The sequence below is a fragment of the Anas acuta genome, chromosome 5, assembly GCF_963932015.1.
Source record: "Anas acuta chromosome 5, bAnaAcu1.1, whole genome shotgun sequence".
NCBI lineage: Eukaryota > Metazoa > Chordata > Aves > Anseriformes > Anatidae > Anas > Anas acuta.
The window spans coordinates 17,280,831-17,301,861 of NC_088983.1; the positions used below are offsets into that span (position 1 = coordinate 17,280,831).

Sequence of the window (21,031 nt, forward strand, 5' to 3'; positions counted from 1 at the left end):
GATATAACAAATTCTACTGTGCTTTGATGAATGGGATAAGTTAATTTCATCATCTCCTGTCAAAGTTTTCCTTTTATGGTTAAGAGATCTTCATACTTGAAATCTGTCTCCTTGCATATTTTTCCTTTTTTTTTTTTTTTTTAACTAGCCTTTAGCCATACAGTTTGGCATGAAGCTCCTTTGCGAGGCATTCTTTTAGCAGCCATGACAGCCTGTGCAGCTTCTGCTGCTTGGTGCTGCATCCTTAATTGTGCTAGTAAAACTGTTTATGCAGCTGCTCATTTAAGTGGATCAGGAACTGAACTTGGCTTAGAATAATCAAACTTCTTTACTTTTTTGGCTTGCTGCTTTTAATCTGGATCATTTCACTGAACAGTTTTGCTGCATGTGCTGCAGTCACGTAGATACAAATGGCTGGTGAATGTTATGGTAGGAATGAAGGATGGAAAAGATTGGAGCTGCTTAAGGCTTTCTTTCAGCAGCTTATAAAGGCAAAAAAAGAAACAAAAACAAAAAAAAAACTTTTAAATAGGACTCTTCATTGCCATCCTTAGAAAAATGTGTTAGACAAAAAATACTCCGTTGCATAGATTTGTATAAATGTAGAGCCCTCTCCTTCCAAACTCTCCAGCAAAGGAAAAAACTTTGTTTCAGCCTTGTTTTTTCCACAGGTGTGGGTCTAGTAGATTCAAGGTCTTTCCCTCTCAGTAGTAGCAGGAAGTCTTTGTAGATTTAATAATTCATAGTGGTGGGAGCTCTTTTTACGTCATCCCAAACACCATATAATCCAGGGACGTGACAGTATTCAGGGTGCTAAGGAAGACCTGATTGCTGTCTGCAACTGTGACTGGAAATGACAGAGAAGGTGGTTCTAGACTTTTCTCAGTGGTGCACAGTGATGGGATGAAAGATAACAGATACAATCTGGAACATGGGAAATGCCAGTTTTATATTAGGGAAAGAAAACATTACTGTGGTGGGGGTGGTTAAATATCTGAAACAGTCTGCCCAGGGAACATTGTGGGTTTAGTCCTTGGGGTTGTTAATGGCTCTACTGGTCGTGCCCCTGAGCAATGTGATCACATTACCTGTTTGGAGCAGAAGTTTGGACTGGGGGGGCTTCAGTTTGGATTCTGTGAAGATGAATAGGAGCAAGAAATTGAAAAGCACAGAAGAGCAACATTTTCTAGTACAGTATGCTGGCGGAATGTCCACTTAGTGTTGCTTATTTCATTCAGCTACTAACTTGTTTACTGAAGCTACAGTAATATGTCAAAATGATGTTTCAGTGTATTACATATCTGACATGTTCTTTTTTTTTTTCCCTTCAGCGAATTTGACAGGCCACGCAGAGAAAGTTGGCATTGAAAACTTTGAACTATTGAAAGTTCTTGGAACAGGGGGTAAGATGCGCTGTTTTTCTAAGTTGAATGTTGGAAGCATTACTCTTAAGTACAGTTTTGTTTTCCAGATGAGTTCTTAGTAATTGAAACGTTCTTTAGGAAGATGTATTGCTTTTGTGTTACATACCATGATATTCTTCACTTCTTTTCCAACCAACAGCAAAATTATAGGTCAGATATTGTTGCTTAAAGCACTAGCTGAAGACGTGCTCTCAAAAAATGGAAAATAAATGGGTTGATTTGTGAAGATACAATACAGTTTGTGAAAGATATGATCTAAATGAAGACATGAACTTAATAATTTTATTACATTTTCAGACTATATTTTGACAAATTATCAAAAAACTGCAATGGCAGTATATTGTTGAATAGGATGCTTTAGGATAGCTGTGTGTTTTAGCATTGACTATTCTAGTCTCTCTCTGTCATAGTCAAGACACTAATTTTTAAGACAGGAAGATGTTTACTGTTTTATTGCGGGTTTCAGCATGATGATGGAGATCTGTAGGATGTTGCTATCTGTAACTAGCAGCATGTCCTGTTTTGACAATCCTAAAGGTTTTGTTTCCCCTTTGTTTAAAGGCAAATTCACAGACAGGCATCCAGATGAAAAGTAATGGCTTTTATTATTCTTAGCATGTTTATACATTTTTGTCAGTATTCATGTTGGATGCGCTGTTGAGTATATTGGGATAATTGTGAGGGTGGACTATCATCAAGGTCTGTAAATGCTATAAGTTAGTTTTGATATGAAATTTGGGGTGTTATCAACCATTAACAGCTAGCAGTGAGGCTATAATTGCATAAGCTTCTGCTTCACTGAAAAGAGCAGCAAAGGTTTTTGATTTTCACATTTAGGGGTTGTAGCGATTCTTTCATAAATTTATTAAGCCATTAGATCACCTGAGATTATATTTTCCTGTTTCTGAAGTAATGTTTTAAAAAAAAGCGGAATTCAAAAGGCTTGAGAATTCAACTCCTGCTGTTCACTTTCAGTAGTTGATGGTAGGGGCAAGGAAGCTTTAATATTCAGACATACGTGTATATGTAGCATACTCCTAGGAATGTGCAGCAATGCTGTTTTGAAGAGGTTCATTATTGGTTTGAGTGTGGTTGGCAAAAACGAAATACTCATAATTATGCATTTATGTGAGCAATTTTGTCTCCTGCTGATGGAAACATTGGCTGGAAATTTAATGGTGTGTGTGTATGTACAAAGACCAGTCCCATTCCTGTTTTTTTCCCCTTTTTCCTTCCTACTGCCGTAAGTCTGAGGTCACCTTAATACTGCAACAATTGCATTTGAAATGCAAAGTGAATTTAGTAGTTTCTGTTCACGCTCTGACTAGTAGTATTCTGACCTTCTTCTCCTGTCTTTAGACTGTACCTCTGCAATAACTCTCTTGGTGCTGTTGGCATTCATTGCTACCCTCCATGACCTTTCTTCTTTATGAACGGATTAGCAAACTTCTCTTGGTGTGGAATAGTCTTAATCATAGCAGGTAGTCCTTAGGCTCATCACCCATAGCCATCTTCATTCCAGATTAACAGGGTAATTTTTATGAATAACAACTCTCAGAAAAGACTGCTTTAACAGGCTGATAATGGGATCAACATTGTGTGTATGTGAAGAAGAACAACTGAGGAAGCACATCTCTCTGTCTTCGTCATGCTCTAGTAGTCAGGTTGCTCCAGAAACATCTGCTGTCTGAAAAGATTCCTGCAGACTTCAGGAAATCAAGGATACATTAGGTATCCTGAAAGGGCATTTTGTAGCAAGACTAGTATCTTTTTTATTAGTAAAGAAATGCTTGCTGCCTTGTTTAAAATGTAAGCATAATAATGTGAGGTACATTCTTAAGAATTCAGGATGATTAGGGCACTAAACCTTGTTCAGTGATGAGCATATCGTAGCTGAGACTGGTGTCCTAGGTGTGTCAAAGGTTGCTGTTTGCCAGCTACTGGACAGCATTAAATGCACATGGCCTGATCAGAATAGAGCTAGTTCTGTTCGCTTTTCAGGAAGTGACCATCTGAAATCTCAGGGTTTATGGTGACAGAGAATCCCTGAAAAAAGGACTGGAACGGACTTGAAGAGGTTCTTTAGTTACTTGCCCCGACACTCAGTCATACCTGCATTGCTCCAAACAGAGATCAGCAAAAGCCTCCAGTAGCAGAGACGTCCTGCAACCTTCCTGGATGTTCTTGCTGAGGATATTTCATCTCCTAGTTTGAGAAGCATTCTGGGGATTGCAGTAAGCAAAAGTTCTCTATTTCTTGCAAGAGGTTTCTGAAAGAACCACACATTACTTTATAATAGGGTATGCCAGTGTTAGGCTTTGCTTTTGTAAATACTGTCAACAAAATTTTGATGAGGCTCTGAACATCATCTTAATTTTCAACATATTCTTGTGCCCAGAAGAGTTTGTGTCCTCTTTATTGAATCAACAGCAGAAAAGAAATTTAAGTATGGTGTTGGCCAGTTGAGCAATTCAAGATCATCCTAGCCTACTGTCCTACTGTGTTTTTTGTTTTTTTTTTTTTTTGTTTTTTTTTTTTTTTTGCAAGTGTCTTGGCTACTGTTACAGAATTATGGAGAACTTGTATGGGTTGACTATGCTGCTGTTAGTTTAATAACATACAAACCCCTTTGTAAATATCATTTTTTTTTTTGAAATTCCAGAACATTTTTGTTCTGTAACAGTAACAAGAACATTTCATGAACAAGAACAATTCCAGAACATTTTTGTTCTTGTTTCAGTAACAAGAACAGTTGTGCATCTTAAGTGTGGAAAATCAACTTGACCAAAGGCAGTAGAACTTGCAGTAGCTGCTGCAAGTGGAAGGTCTTGGGATATGCATTCAGTTAGTCACAAAGATAGCAAAATATACTGTGTTTCAATACTGTGCATTATACCCTGCCCCCCCCATCTTCCATAGCAGAGTGACTATTTTTCAAAATTTATTATGAATCTATCTGCCTGTTAACATGCAAACTTTTCTACGAAAACTGTGTCGTGCCCAGTTGTGGGGCCCTGTTAGGCCTGTCTTTTCTTGCTCTTGTGCTTGAGTTGAGATTGGAGCAATGCATACGACTGCTCTGACTTCTCAGTACTTTGTCCTAGAATATATGTTTACTGGAAGGAATGAGAGCATGAATAAAACTGTCTATAATCACAACAACATGTCAGGAATATTTGGAATGGCAGGCTCTTGCTGGAGAATAGTATTAAATGGTACCATGGAAGAGTAAGGCCTCATGGAAAACATGACCTCTGTTGTCCAGAACTACATGTCTGCATTTCAACTGTCATCCTTAGGATTGCTCTCACAAAAAAATGAAGAAATGGTCTGAGGGTATTTGCATGCCTTCTGCATTGATAAATAAGTCTGAATTATCTTGTTCTGTAGTTTTAATTCTATCAGAATAAGAATGGAGGCTGTTTTTCTCAATGTATATTTAATTTTGGGTTAAACTCTGTGTAGTTGGCAACCTAATTCTGGTGAAGCTAAAGTGCCATCCTTCTAAAAAGTAGCTATCTATTGGCAAGGGTGCAAGTTACAGGTGTTTGTCAGATGCCTTTCACCTTTCAGGTGTGAGTGACAGGTTTCATTATTTTAGAAACCTGAAATACTTCAAGTATTCTCCAAGTGGCATGGGATATGTTTATGTGGTGGCAGGCACCTGTCCAAGCAGCCCGTGTCTTTCCATTAGTGACTTGTCCTAAAAATATGGACAAGATAAGAGAACTGTTTGGTCTGTTGTTGTTTGTGTTTGTTTGTTGGGGGGGCAATTTTGGGAATTGCTCTGTTCCTTTACTAGGAAGTTCTGTGAAGTTGAAGATGTGGGTGGGGGCTGACGTCGCCTTACACAAATTGATTCATGCAGATGAAAGGGCTTGTTTGGGAACAATTTAAAGAAAAATGAAAAAGAGGGCATCTCGTGCCTTCTGTTTACACATTGCTCTATTTTTAGGCAGGAGCTATCTTTCTGGCAGTTGAAAGCCTTATCTGATGTGAGCTTTTAGGTATTGCTGATGTACTGCGATACAGCTAATGCTAAATAAAAGCTGTGATACTGTTTTAAAGTTCTTCTCTGTGGAGTTGAGCAGAATGCAAAGTGTTTCCCAAATATCTGATAGTTAAATGGTCTACAGCAATGCGAAGCAGAATGAATTGAAGCCTCCTAGGCATGTTAAGTGATGGCGGGAGATACTGTTTTAACTGATTACAATATTTTACGTATAGTCTGTTACGAGGCAACGGAGTAACTAAAGAAAATACTCAAAATACACTTAAGCACAGTATCATTTAACTTTGTGTATGTGATTGTGGTAGCTCTGTAGAGACACTTAGTATGGTGGTGGTGTTTTTTTTTTTTTTTTTTTTCCCCAGGTAGTAGCTGTGAAGCCTTGTTTGTATCGTTTTTAATGTTTATTTCTTAAAAAGACAACAAACTAAGATTCTTAGAAATAGTGTCCATATGGGCTGGTGCTTCTCCTGTGGAAGTTATTTTTGAATAGCTTTTTCTTCATGCTATGGCTTTGTATGATTTCATGCTTATTTTTTTCTTTTAATTTGCATTTTTCTTCTTGTGTTCCTGTATGTCTAGTTCGGTTTTATACACGTTATCACCATTAGAAGCATGCTAATTTATTTTTTTGGTACTAAGTGTATTATACATGCTTGTCTTCTGATCCATCTCTCAGAGGAAAATAGAAGGAAATCTGAGTTAGTAGCCTTCAAATCAGAGTTGGAGCCCTTTACGTTGCATTACGTAGCTATCATTGCAATAAACTTCCCCATTGCAGTACTCAGTAACACTTGAGAGCAACAGAACAAAATCGCTGCATGTATGCCACTGTTAATAAAGCTATTAATAATGTGTTTGTTTGCTCTGGGAGCAAATTATTATTTTCTTGATTTCTCTGCCTTGTCCTTGTTTTATTCAGTGTATGCTTTTTGAAATTCCAGTTTCTTGTTTTCACTTAAATCCTTTTCTTTTGCAGTTGCTTTATAGCTTTTCTAATGTGGAATTTTCGGACTTCCTGCCAATTGAATTCATGGTCCTAGCTGTTTATCCTATCTAGTTAAAGCATTTTTTTCCCCCTGTGTGACTTGGAAAACTTCTGTTTTATGGAACTTTGCAGCAAAGTAATCTAATTGCTTCCAAAAAAACATGAAGGAGAGAACAGGAAGGTGGCTGTGTTGGCTTATGCATGTCCACTTGGCTTATTTACTTCAGTCTAAACTTTTTCTTCAAAAAAAAAAAAAAAAAAAAGGCCATAAGCTTTTCTGGGTCTTACATTTTTCTACACAAAGATTATTCCTGCTTATTTCTTCTCAACTATTTCTGCTTCTGATTTCAATAAATGCCCCTTTAAGCACAGTTGGCAGACTGAATGAAAAAGTCAGTGCATGTGGCTCCTGAGCACGTGCCCCAATAATCTGCTGTACCACTACAGGCCACTAATGAACACAGAGGAATAACTAGAAACAAGAATAAATTGTCATACAGATTTCTATTTATGCATATCTTAATATTATGCCTAAATTATTTTAAGTACTTACATAGAAAACACTAATATATGAGAATTTAGGCATATTCATTTTATGTGGCTAAAACAGATAAAAATTAATCATTAATACCTATCTTAATCCTAATTTATTTCAAGAATTTAATGAAATCAACTTTACAGCAACATGACTAGTTTATGAAAAGTGTGTTGAAAATGCGAAGTTTATAGCTTTGTTTAATTTAAGTCACAATTAATAGTATAAAGCTGTTAAAAAAATTGCTAAAGAAGTCTCTACAGAAAATTTCTACAGGAGCAAGCTTAAAAGAGCTAGAAAGAGAATTCCATAGGATTGAACAGCTTAAAGACTTATGTGTGAAGGATGTTTAGAATCTGATACATAAATTCAAATGAAGGAAGGAAAATTGGTAGGATGAATGTCAGATTTAGATAATTAGTTTAAAATCTTGTTATATGAGAGAGAATAATCTTAGTTTCATCTAAAGGTCAGAAAGTACTGTGATAAAGCTAATATTGTGAAATTGAGTTAGATCTTTCAAAGAATATTGAATAAAATGTAAAATGTTACTCTCCCAGACTGAGCACATTGGTGTAAAATTGAAAGGAGGAGAAAGAAGGAAGTGGGGTTACTGTGCACAGAAGACTGGGGAGTGTCTACAAATGACTCCAAACGCAAATTAATATGTTAATTCAGCTTCTGCAAAGGACACATATAAGGAGTATTGAATGGGAAGTGGGATGTCTGATCAGAGACAGGGTTTGGAAAAAGAAAATTTTATTTTTCTGTACTGAACGAGCAGACTGAAAAGAGGCAACTGTTTAGTTGAAGAACCTGGAACTTGTACAGTTTCATCCCTTTCTTCCCCCCAGAGAATTCTGAAAGAATTGGGACGTGAAATTGGAGGTCAGTAGCAAAGATTTTTACTGGAACTAATGAGTCAGAGGTGATACAGGAAACTAGAGAGAATAGCAAATGCAATCCTGTATTTAAGAAGGAACTATGAAGACGAACCAGGCAGCTAACGGCTGATCAATTGAGGCAACTTCAGGAGCATGCAGTGCTTTCAAAGAAATTTTGAAGAAAATTTACATTAATTTTGGTAACAAAAACAAGACACGTGCTTACCCACTGGTAGATTGTCTGACTAATGAGAGCCCTCATTTAACAACTTACTTCCTTGAAGGCGAAAAAAATAAGGCATGGATCTCCTGCCATACCTATTTACTTGAATAGTTTTTATTTTTGAAGGAAGTCAAGGGTTTAAAAAAAAAAAAAAAAGAAAAGTCAAAAAGAAAAACTCAAAACCAACCAAACCAAACAGAATATACCACAAAAGCAAAACACTGCTAAAAGTACATGCTAAGATGCAGCTTTCCCTCTCCTGCCTTTCATATTTATAATCTCTTATTTGCCTGTTTAACAGGACAAGGAACTTGTTCTTAGCTAAATTATAACAATGATAAAAAGCCCCTTGTAGATTCTTGCTTGTCTGACATGCAAGGAAATCTGATAGAGAATGCATCATCTTTGGTAATTTAGTGGTGGACAATAAAAATTGAAGGTGCTTCTTCAGAATGCTGTTGTTTGATCATAAAGGGTTGTGTTTGGCTTTTTTTTCCCCATTTTTAGCTGTTAAAGCTGTATGCTTTTCTGACTTTGCCACATCCTGAATTTTAATTTATATGGACAGGTATCTGCACAGCGAGAGTTCTGCCTCAGATGTTTTTTCAGCTAGATTAAATATATGGCCTATTTTAACACAGAAAAGTTCAGGGGAAATAAGTCATAAGGCATATTATCATACAAGAGCAAAGTAAAATGTATTCATATCATTATATATCTTGTGCCTCTGAGCCTTTTGCTATTGTTGTCTCATGATTATTCTTACAATGACAGTAAAAAAAAAAAAAAAGTAGTTTAAGAAGTGTACCTTATGTTAGCACTTAAAAACACAGCTTTAAAATTTTCTGTATATAAGTGTCAAGTTTTGATGGGTTTAAAAGTCCACAGAAACCATTCTGTGTGCTATAAACAAAAAGAATTGCTTGTTTTTTTCCTCTGTTAAGAGTTGGCTGGCATGATGCAACGGCTTAATGTGTTTTGCATTTACACAGAAAAAAGAAGCAAAGATTACTCTGTTTTTAATTCATTGTCTTTCAATAAGTGTATACTTTCGGCATATTTGAATGACTTGCTGAATTGTTATGTACGATAGCATGTATTACTAAATTATTATTCATGAAAAAGGCATTAGTGAAAGGAAAGTCTTAACCCCCAGTTGTATTTTTCTGCCTCACAAATTAAATGAAAATGTGATATAAATTGATGGCATGAAATGTCTTGCTCATCTTAAGCCTGATATCCATATCAATCTGCCATTAGCGCATCCTTTTTTCTTTAACCTTATATGTTTATTTTGTTCCTTTTAATAAATCATAAGGATCAATCTTGTGTATTTTATATATGCATACATTATATTTTCTTTTAGTTCTTCCATAATTTAAAACCTATCGCATTTGGGGGTAAATCTTTAGTGGCTGTGCACGTGTGTTTGCTCTGTGGGGAATGCACTGCTGACTAAATATTTCTGCCTTGAAAATAGTCGAGATGTGTTTTAGTTGTTATGAGAATGAACATTGAAATGTGGCTCTGAGAAGCATAAAAAGCTTTTCTGAAATAAGATCATCTGGTACGGGTATCCTTGCAATAAAGTCGTGTGCTTTTTCCTTGCTGTCACTCGAATGACTTGCTGTTGCAGTGTTGTCTTTTAAGTAGATTTCTCGTGGTAATATCGGAGAATCTGCTGTTGAACATGTCATGAGTCATTTGATTAAAATAGTGCTACTTAAGATTTATTCTCATCAAAACCGCTGAGAGTCCTCATCTTGCTGTCAGTCCTTTTCAGATTGCTGCGGAAACAATTTGTACCGTGGTAAAGCTCTGTCTTGCAAATTGTTCTAAGGTAACATTGGTATAGTTTCTGGAGACTTCCATATAGCTCACATGTTTACCAGGTAATCTTCTCATACAGAGTATTTAAAACCATAGTAGGTACTCTTAATATACTGCTAGCATGCTGCTATGTGAGGTGCATTACTGAATGCTTTTTTTTATAAAGTCAAATCAAAGATTTAGTGTTAAAATCCAGAGGGGTTTGTTTATTTTAGTTTGGTGTAGCCTAATGTTCTCCAGTGCTTTTGATAAAACTGCTGTGTCCTGGGAACCTAAGGAAGCTTTTGTGTAATGCCCTATTCTGGCATTAGTTCAATACCAAGATCTAGCTGCAAATTGGTGAAAACTGGAGCTGTTCCCTTATGCAGTTGAGAAATGCAAGCTCAGGCCATTCTCCACAGTGGTTTCTGGTGTGCGTTAGTGGATTGCAAAAGCATCTACATTTCTTGAGTAGTAACTCCTTAAAAAGATGGAAGTACTGCTTTTGGAAGCTCTGTTGTGGTGGTGTTTTTGTTTGTTTGTTTTTTTTAAACCAGTGCCTTCAATAGTAGGGTCTGTTTTTCAGATGCTTAAATAATTTAAGTCAGTACTGGAAAACAATTGAATATCATGAAAATTGTACACAAGCATAATAGTGTCATTGAGGTCACAATATTATGGCCTGTACAACCTCTGTTGAGTTCATTTGTGCCTATATGTTGTGACAGGATTTATGGCCCGTGTCTGTTTTACTATGATAATATTTTACACCTGTGATTATCCATTTCTTGATGACCAGCTTGAGACTACTCAGGGCAATTTACGTTGATACACTTGAGATCTCATGGCTACTACTGATGTTGGGGAGTGCTACATAATACTGAGCATTGCGGAGGGTGGGAAATGTCCTGGTATCTCCCATTTGTCACTTAAAATAGATAGAGGTTTAACCTATTTTGGCTCTTTTTGCCTTTCTTGACTAGTATATTTTGGAAACTTGTTTTATATCTGTGAAAATCCATATTGAGAATAGTAGGCACTGTGAAGAATGCAAGCATGACCCTGTAGAGTAGAAGTCAGCTAAAAACCAAACTTTTTGAAAGAATTATTTTTGAAAGAATAAGTAATATTACTTTATACAGAATGAAGCAGAACTTTGCTATAGAAAAAAATAATGCATCATTGGGTAACTCAAAACTCTCTATTCTCTGTCAGGGATGGGGAACGATGGGAAAAAGATGGAGTTGCGCGTAGTTGCTTACTGGGAGTAACTATGTAGTATTGTTTGAAGATGAACATAATTAATTTGTCTCCCATCAGGACAGCGTACTCTGTCCAGTGTGTTTACAGTTTTGAGATACTTGAGTGTTCCTTTTAGGAACGATGTGTGAAGACAATGGCCGTGTAGGGGTTATACAAAGCGCCCAGCCGGTTCACTTCTCTGTCTCTGAGACCTGTAAAGAGACCCTAGAAGAACACGAGGATGCATACGATGATGGTTTGCTTAATACACTTGTAGCAGTCTGTGGTTTGGGGTCTACCTGAGCCAGAGGTTCTGTGTTTAGCAATGGTTTCTATACATTCTTCTCCATCAAGGACTTACATCATCTTTTTGAACTCATCTACATTTTTGATATTTACAGTCTAATGCAGCAGTAGTTCTGTAGCTTAATTGAATATTTGTGTGTTGTGTAGTTCTTAGTTTTAATACCTGATGATTTTTTTTTACCTTAATTATTTTATTTTTAGAAATAACGAAAAATTGTTCTTTACTTACCTTCATATAGATCTTTGATTTTAAATCTCTGGCATCTTCTTCAGTACTCCACCTTTGTCAGGCTAAAAAAAAAAAAGTTTATGCATTCATTTCCCTTCATAATTAGAATAACCTTTGTTACGCTTTTCTGGATCTTTTATAGTTCTCCAGCAGTGTTTTTTTTTTTTTTTTTCTTCCTGATAGGGTAGCTGGGGACAGAAGAGAGCAGCACTGTGCTGGCATGCATTACCCGAGATAGGAGCACACAAAGCTTTCATACCACAGCAGAAGGGGTTTTTGGTTTTGTGTTGAAGGTCTGAGGGACTGAGCATGTGTCATATTTCCACTTTAATACTTTCCTTGAAGTTCTCACTTTCTATTTGCTTTTTGGATTACCTCTAGCCACTGGGGGTGTTTTCTTACAGAACTGTCTATAGTCGTGCCAGATATTTTTTTTCTCAGTTATAACAGTATAAAAATTAATCATTATCTTACCACATACGGCTTACTCATTTACTTACTTGGAATTTTATCTGTCATGTTATTATTCAGCTACTTAATATTTTGATATGGTTTTTGCAATTTTCAGCAGTCAGCTTTGATTTCTGTTGTAGTAGATAAGTTACTAACTTCCGCACTGTAGTTCATATATGACTGAATCACGCAGGACAAACTCTTGTGGTGTCCTCCTTTCATCTTAAAAGCTGAATGTTTGGTTTTAACCTTTGATTTTTGTCTGCTAATCTACTCTTTGAACCAATGTTTTGTTTTTTTTTTTTTTTAGTATTTTCAAGACCCTTCTGTAAGGGAACTTGTTATGTACTTTGGAAATCTAGATAAGTAAAGCATATCATTGTTCCTTCCTCGTGATTCCTGTAAGCAGTTATTAATAGAAGTAATTATAACCATCTACAAAAGTAGCACTGAGTCTTTCTCATGTTACCTTGTTCACATATGTGCTAAATCTAATTGTTACTCTTCCAACAGCTTTGTCTAATAGAGATGTCATTTATTGGCCTATAGGAGGCTTTTCATTTAAAAAAAAAAAAAAAAAGTCCATGTGTCTTATTATTCTACCGTGGAGCATATTTTTAACAAAATATGTCAATAGAACACTTACATTCATTACCTAAAAAGTTTGGAATGCCTGCGTTTTGGTCTTGGTGGCTTTTTTTTTCCTGTTTGCGTTTAGAAAACTTCTTTTTTGAAGAGTTCCTTCTAGCTTATTCTCCCTAAGCCCAGTACAGGAGCCTCAGAATGTCCCTGTGTTCTAAATACTGGTGGGAAGAATTCATTGGATTTTCAATGGATTTTTGGAACCGCTGTAAAGCCAGTAATGAAAGCTGCTAAGTTGCACAAAAATGGGCATAATGGGGGGGTGGGGGCAGAAACAGCATTGCCCTTACCCCTGTACTCCTGCCAAATTCTATGTGTGGTATTTTTAGGTTATTGCAAAGGAAGAAGTCATTTTAACTTTTATGTTAAATACTGAAACTCTGTTTCTTCTACTCTTGCTGCATTCACTTGCTGGGTTGATTTGGTTGAAATTTATTTTGAAAAGGTCAGTCTGAAACAAAATCCTGAAAGATTTTAACCTGAATAACTACTATGTGGCGTAACAAAGAATAATTGAGTATAAGGGCCAAATGAGAATTTCTGTGTAATGTTAATAATCAGCAGTAGTATCATTGTCAGCCAGACCTGTATTATGAGTAAATAACTGTTTTTCTCCCCACTCTTTCTTTCTTAAGCCTATGGAAAAGTGTTCCTAGTAAGGAAAGTAAGTGGCCACGATGCTGGAAAACTGTATGCCATGAAAGTACTGAAGAAAGCAACGATAGTTCAAAAAGCCAAAACAACTGAGCACACAAGGACAGAACGACAAGTATTGGAGCACATTAGGCAATCACCATTTTTGGTCACATTACATTACGCCTTCCAAACAGATACAAAGCTTCATCTCATTTTAGGTAAGTAGTTTTCAGGCTTCAACTCTTACATTAATACAAAATAAAATCTAAAAAATAAATATATAATCCATCCTTTTATCTCCTTAATGTTTTGTAGTTTTGTTTCATGTGGTCTTAAGTACTGTGTGTTTGGAGATTGTATGGGAGAATATAGGAAGTAAAATACAGTTCATCTTCAACAGTGCCTTTGTGGTTTTCCTGTTTGAACCTCAGTGTGCTACTCTGACTTGGGGAAAAAAATATTATACTTCTTTCTTTTGCATGCAAGTCACTGATATGGTCATAACTGCCTAAAGCAGAGGTGGAAAATTACTAAAAATAAATTTTCTTGATCTTACCTAGAAGATGAAATCTTTATTTGCAGCTTTTTTTTTTTTTTAACTGTTATTATATACTGCATTAGCTTTCTGCAGAATTTCAGACTAATTGCTACTATAATTGAAACAATTTTCATGGGCATTAAAATGATTCCCTTACTTTCTCTGTATGCTGTGTTTGCTTGTGTGGCACAAAGGTTGTTGGTAAGGTGGAGTGACCAAAAGTAATTTGATTTCTGGGATCAGTTGGTAGAAAATAAGAAAAAAATATGCTGTCAGGTACATAGCTTAATTTTTTGGGTGATCCTGCTTGGAGCCAGTTTTACTTGATGGTCCTTGTGGATCCCTTCCAACTTGGGATAGGAAAGAAATACTTGAGCAGACATATAGTACATTTCACTCTGAAGATGACTTACACCAATCACATTAAAAATAAAATGTATTTTGAAATGTTGCTATCTGTTTGAGAGGACAGGGCTGCCTGCTACTACGCTGACCAATTGGTAGGTTCTAGTATCACTGAACTGCTGCAAGCTGAAAGATTCTCTCAGTCAGGCCTTTCTGCCTGAACAGGTGCCCTCATAGTAGGGTGGGCAAGGCCTGTTAAAGGTGATTGTGCCTTCATTTTTATGTCTGGGCAAATTCTTTAAGACACTGGCATGTACAGGTTGTTGGTTGGATTTCCTGCTCTAAAATGATGCTGGAAGTACATATACATGTATCGTGGAGCCTTGGTTTAATGAGTTCTTATTGTTCTTCAGCCCTAATCTGTTACTTGCTTTTGTGCATTACTTTATTTTTGTAAATTCTTCTTGTAATTCTTCTTGTGACATTCGTAAATATCCATTTACACAAGATGCCTGATAATGAACTATTGTATAGCAAGGCTTATTAGAACTTCCTTCGTTCTACTTCTGTCCGTGCCATTTTGCTTTCCATATTTATGTGAAGAACCAGATCTATTTCTACAGCATTTGCAAGCTTGGCATGAGACTGATAAGGAACTTTCTCTGAGTTTTCAACTAAGATAGAACACCTTCCACCCCCTGCCACCCCCCTTTTGAGACAGCACTGTTTTAGGGAAAGAGGCTGACGTTAAGAAGTTATTTCTTCTTCCGTTTTATTCCCCAGTTTGCACTGCCTTTTAGAGGCCTGGCTTTCTTGGGAGGGTCAAGGATTTTTCCTCATAATGAGGAGTATGTACTTAGAGAGCTGGAAAAAGGTAATAAATGCAGCTTTAAACCTCGCTGCTTCAGGAAGCTTTTGCTGCCAAAACTTTGTTAAACCATTTCTCTCTTGAGTATCGAGACTTCCATGTTTCATTTTTTTTTTTTGTAAGGTTTATTTGAAGAAGTAAATGGTCCTTTAATTTTCTGGTTACTGTTAACTCATAACTTCCACTTGGTGAACCTTAATTAACAAGCTGATTTAAACTTTGAATTAATAATTTTTATTAATGTTGTATGAATCTTATCCCACTGATTGTCAATTCGTAGGAAGGTGTTCTATATATGTGCCTTAGTTTCATATATTACCATGGGATAAAACGTGCCTGAGAAGCTCAAGATTAAGGGAAGTATTCACTAGATTCCTTTTGAAAATGTGATTTCAAAAGTGTAAGGGTTTTCACAAATACCTTTGAAAAGGATGCTAAAGAATATATAAAATAGTATCAAAGACTTGAAGATGCTGAAGAGGTGAAACAGAAATTAGAAATACATTGATAGCTTTGTGATTCCTTGATGTTAACCTTTTAATAATGAGGGTTTCATCTTTGATTGTTGTAGTATTCAATCTATAGATGAATAATTTGGAATAAAAAAATAGACGAAGCATGAGACAAATGAGAATGCATTATAAGCATCATAGTAATAATCCAGAAGTTTTTGGTTAGAATGTAGTTTAGATCATAGAATCACAGAAAGGTTCGAGTTAGAAGGGACCTTAGAGTCCATGTAATTCCACCCCCCTGTCCTGGGCAGGAACACCTCCTACCAGACCAGGTTGCTCAAAGCTCCATCCAGCCTGGCCTTGAGCAGTTGCAGGGATGGGGCATCCACAACTTCCCTGGGCATAAAGAATTTCTTCCTTATTACTATTCTAAATCTAACCTTTTTTAGTTTAAAGTCATTATGCCTTGTCCTGTCACTATACTTCGTGACAGAGTCCCTCCCCAGCTTTCCTGTAGCCCCCTTTAGGTCCTGTAAAGCTGCTATAAGGTCTCGCCTGAGCCTTCTCTTCTCCAGGCTGAACAACCCCAGCTCCCTCAGCCTGTCTTCATAGGAGAGATGTTCCAGCCCTGCAGTCATCCTCACATCCCTCCTCTGGACTCACTCCAAGAGGTCCATGTCCTTCTTGTGCTGGGGGCCCCAGAGCTGAATGCAGTACTCCAGGTGGGATCTCAAAAGAGCAGAGCTGAGGGGGAGAATCACTGCTCTTGCCTTGCTGGCTTTACTTCTTTGGATGCAGCTCAGGATATGGCTGGCTTTCTGAGAGCACACATTGCTGGCTCACACTGAGATTCTCATCCACCAGCATCCCCAGGTCTTTCTCTTCAGAGCTGCTCTCAATCCAATATCAATTGGATTCCATTAGAAAAAATTATGTATTTCATATACAATATGAGTATGTATGTATGTATTACATACATATTTCACATATATATATGATATTGATAAGTTTCTCTGTGCGTTTATTTTTGGATAACTATAGGTGACAAGAATAATTACAAGACCCGAAGAACCTTTTTTTCAAAGGGAAAATTAAAAGGTTGAGATTATATCCTCATTAGAGTCAAAGAGGAGGGAGCCCAGTAGCTGTGAAGAACATTACATAATATATAGTACAGTGGGCATTTACTTCCCACCCTAATACAACATCAAGGTGAAGTTTAAAGTGAAAAAAATTCAAAGCTGATGTATAACTAAGTTTTTTTTTGTTCTTTGTGTTTGCTTTTCCACAAGTTTACATGAGCCCATTTGCAGAGCAACAATTGTTCCAGAAATGTCCTTTTCTTTCCTTTTTTAGCAGAAAATGGGAATAAAGTTGTGTAGTACGTGGTGTTTTTTTTTTTTATCTGCTCTTTTTAATCATTCTTTTCAACAGAGAAACAAACAAACAAAAAACAACAATTGTGGCCTAAGGTTACTTTATAATTCATTTAGGCTTTGTGCCCTCCCTGACAAACAGCAACAACAACAACAAAATGGTTTGCTGCATGTTTTTTTGTCTGACTATGTAAATCCTTGTAAATCACTTCTTTGCTTCTTTGATGTAGTGTTGGAATTCTGCGTTTCAGAATGGCTTCTGAATTTTCAGGGAAACAGCATCTGCCTGTGTTCTACCCAGCTGGGCTTGGTGAATGAGCAATGTGTCATTTCAGGTTCAAGAGGTTTTAGAGTTGGAGCTTTGGTGCAATACTTAATACAAGTCCTTGTGCTGCCAGATTACATAGCAGCAGTAATTTAATCTGAATCAAGTGCAGACATGCGGTTGCATTTGTCTGTTTTCCAGAATACAGAATTTGGAGCTAATTCCAGTTTTTAGATTGACTTTAAGCTAGGATTGAAAGAATGAGGTATTTTTCTTCATACGAGTACCAGTTCTAAACAGAACTTGCCACATGGGGTTAAGTTATTACTACTTTTAATTGTAAAATGTGGATTATTTATGATTTAGTATTGATGTTTTCATATACTTACTAACATAGATGAATCTTCCTTACTTTCCTCTTTGATTCTGCTATTATTCCTTTCTGAATGGAGAGCTGTGAAAAGAGTAGAGAGATCAGAGTATGTGTGACTTGTATATACGCTTTTTGCTTCAAAGAATTTTAGGTATAATACATGGATCTGTAGAAACTGTTTTCAAGAAAATATTGATAAGATGTTGTGGAGTACGTTCCCTGCTTTGTGTATTGTAAACCTCAAATGCAAATGAACTACTTTGTTGTATGTTGCCAGTGTATCTAAAATGTTGGTGTTGCGGTGGAACTCTTGTATTAACTATTTTTTCCCCCTTCCTGACTGGGAAAACAACCCTGTTGTGTCCTGCAAAGAATCAAAGTGTGGTTTTCATGTGGGGGAATGTGTGTGGAAATAACCTCCTTCAGGAAGTTTTGCCATATAAGTTCCACTTGCAAAGGGTTAAACTTGTAATTGCCCATAGGTGATTATTTCACTTAGTGTCTGTTCTTTTGAATAATCTGTTTTAATGTCAATCTGGCTTGTTGCTCTTAATTATTTCACAAGGGTGTACAAATCCTCACTTCATAGATACCATTTGTGTGCTGTTCTTTTTATTTTTCTGATTAAGTGAAAGACTGATTTTGCAAAAAATGTTAATCTTTCATAATTTATGGATATTTATGGCTCACTTTATGATTTTGCTGCTTATTTAAATTGGTAATGCTCTTCCATCACTCCACTAATAAGGAAACTGAGTATTGTACAATGGGATGAAATATTACAGAGTTGCAATAAAGTAAAAGCATCTGATCCCAGAACATCTTATTAAATAACTTACTGCAATATTAATGGTTACTTTGTAAGAAAATTAAGTTGTCAGAAAGTGAAATTACAAGGTTCTTTGTTCTACTTTTTAGACTATATAAATGGAGGAGAACTGTTTACTCACCTTTCACAAAGAGAGAGATTCTCAGAAAATGAGGTGCAAATTTATATTGGGGAAATAGTTTTGGCTCTTGAACATCTACACAAGGTAAAGTAACTTTATCCTTTCAGTGGATGCTACAAGCTGATTTTGTGGAACTATCAACTGTATTCACATCATATAAAGTTAGTAATATTTTTTAGGTAGTCTTAAATTCAGAGTAACTTTACCTACCACTGGGACATATTAGTTGTACAATTAGAAATACTTTCCAATGAAATGTCTATTTATGTGTACCAAAATAAGGCTACATGTTTTTTTCTGCAGTGCAAAGAGTATTATTGACACATGATAGTTATTTTTTGGTAATCTCTGTCAAAGGGTAGAGCATGTCAGTAAACCTAATTTGTAGTCAACATGAAGAATGTTTGGGTTGCACTGTTGTTCAGTTCTCCTTGTTTTGTGTATAATGAAACAGCAGAGTTTTGAAATTTTGGCATGACTGTAGGCAAGCAAATTGCTTTCAGAGGCAAGTATTGAGTCACTTTTAGATGCAAAGGTTATATTATGTCCTATGGCATTACCTGGTGTATTAATTGCTGAGAATTCACAAGCCTCTCAAAGGTATTTCTTCAAAGACATTTTAAAATTCTCTTTTTTGAGGGCAGTCTCTGAAGTGTCAGTTGAAATAATGGGAATTTTGTTAGCGTTACATTTAAATGCATTCTGTGTCTCCTTGATATGGTTACAGTGATTTGGCAATGCTTTTCTTTTATTCTGTCTGCAGTTGGGAATTATATATCGGGATATAAAACTTGAGAATATTCTCCTCGATTCTGATGGCCACGTGGTGCTGACGGACTTCGGTCTGAGTAAGGAGTTTCTTACTGATGAGGTGAGTATTTGCATCTCCACTAATGGTGGACAGAATCCAACAAGACCAAAAAATCAGATTCTGTCTCATGGAAATATAAAAGCATTTGAGAGAGCAGAAAAAATGCCTTCTCAACTTTTGCTTTGTGGAACAAAATCTAGTAGTAATTGTTTACAGGGTTTCGAGTTCTCAGTTCATTGGTCTTTGGCCTGCCAGTGTTGCTAGACATTTTTGTCCATTCTAGTTTTCCCTGAAATGCCTTCACACACCCTTGTGCTGCCCTTTATGTGCAAAAGAGGAGATACACAGGAGTCAGAAAAGCCACTTACATTATCATTTTCAGATGCCTTTTTAAAACTCTCTGCTAATACTTTGCAGTGACTAGGCAAATGGTATGCTATGACTCTTATTTATGCTAATAACAATTTTTGTATTATTATCTTGTCTTTTTCTCCTGTATTTGTGTCACTTCTGATAAGCTTAATTGCAAGCTTTTAGGATAAAAGTTTCTCTCATTAAATAAGTGAATAGTTAGTACCTAACATAACGATTACTGACTGTTAACGTTAGTTGTCAGTTATTTCTAAGGTAAGGTTTTATATCCAGATATGCTTTTAGATTTCAGAGAGTCAAAGAAAGCTGTAGAGGATTTTGTTTCTGGAGAATTTAAAAAGTAGGTTTTTTTTTGCTTTCACTTTAGGGATCAGAGGGATTTGATATATGGGACTGGACTGCAGGTTTGAATCTGTTAGAAGCAACAGAGGTTTTCTAAAAATAGGTAACCGGTAGTTTCCTCTGGAATATTTGCATTGCAAATGGAACCTGGTAGGATTCAGGGGGTTCTTAACCATTTTAAGAAACTGGAAATGTTACTTTATTAGTGTGTAACTAATTAAAATATATACAAAGTGTCAATATATTCCTCTTAAACTATAGAGTAAAACAAAGAGGAAGATCAAGTAGCATGACAAAGGATTTGCTACAGTATGTCAGACCAGTGTATTTTCAACAAGGAAATACGAAGAGATGTGGTTTTCAGCAGAAAAGAAGGACAATAAAAGGTGTGGCTAGGGAGAAGAGCAGGGCCTGCTCAGAGTTATAAGAAAAGCTACAGGAGGCATAGGAGAAAAAATACTCTGGGTTATATTACTGTACACGTAGGGGAGAATAGCAACTGTCCTCCAGGCCTTGAGTAAAAGTTGAATGAGGCAGAAATCTTCCCTAGGATAATAATCTGTCATAATAAATCAGGACCTTCTTTAAGTCTCAAAACAAATGGCTTTAGGAAATATACTTGTTTCTCATCTGTGCTCATCTTCAGGATGTTCTTTATAAGCAGGGCAAGAAAAAGCGAGGACTTGCATAAGCATCAGAGATACCTGTCTGCTTTTCCTCACATTTGGAACCTGATTCTTCTTCCTCCAGTCATCATTAAAATAATGCAGTCTTGCTGCTTGGTCATCTAATGTTGCTTTTTCTGACATATACCACAAAATCTGTTCATTTACCCATACTTTTTTTCCTCATTCACCTTAACATTTTATTTTCATCTTCCCTGTCAAAAAAGCTAAACATTTCTAGTCTCTTTTAAGGAGAAACTTACCTACAGTTTCATTGTTTTCTTTCAAAAA

General features: G+C 36.3%; 1 protein-coding gene across 2 annotated transcripts in view; it reads left to right on the forward strand.

The window, feature by feature from the left end:
• RPS6KA5 (ribosomal protein S6 kinase A5) overlaps positions 1–21,031 on the forward strand; it is an 83,149-nt gene that overhangs the window by 10,546 nt on the left and 51,572 nt on the right. Inside the window, exons 2-5 of one of the 2 annotated variants that reach the window (XM_068682960.1) lie at positions 1,332–1,403; positions 13,380–13,598; positions 18,519–18,634; positions 19,314–19,421. In XM_068682960.1, the coding sequence (XP_068539061.1) occupies positions 1,332–1,403; positions 13,380–13,598; positions 18,519–18,634; positions 19,314–19,421 (515 nt within the window). Of the gene's footprint in view, positions 1–1,331; positions 1,404–13,379; positions 13,599–18,518; positions 18,635–19,313; positions 19,422–21,031 lie in introns of those variants that run through there. The other variant, XM_068682961.1, reaches the window with a different exon arrangement.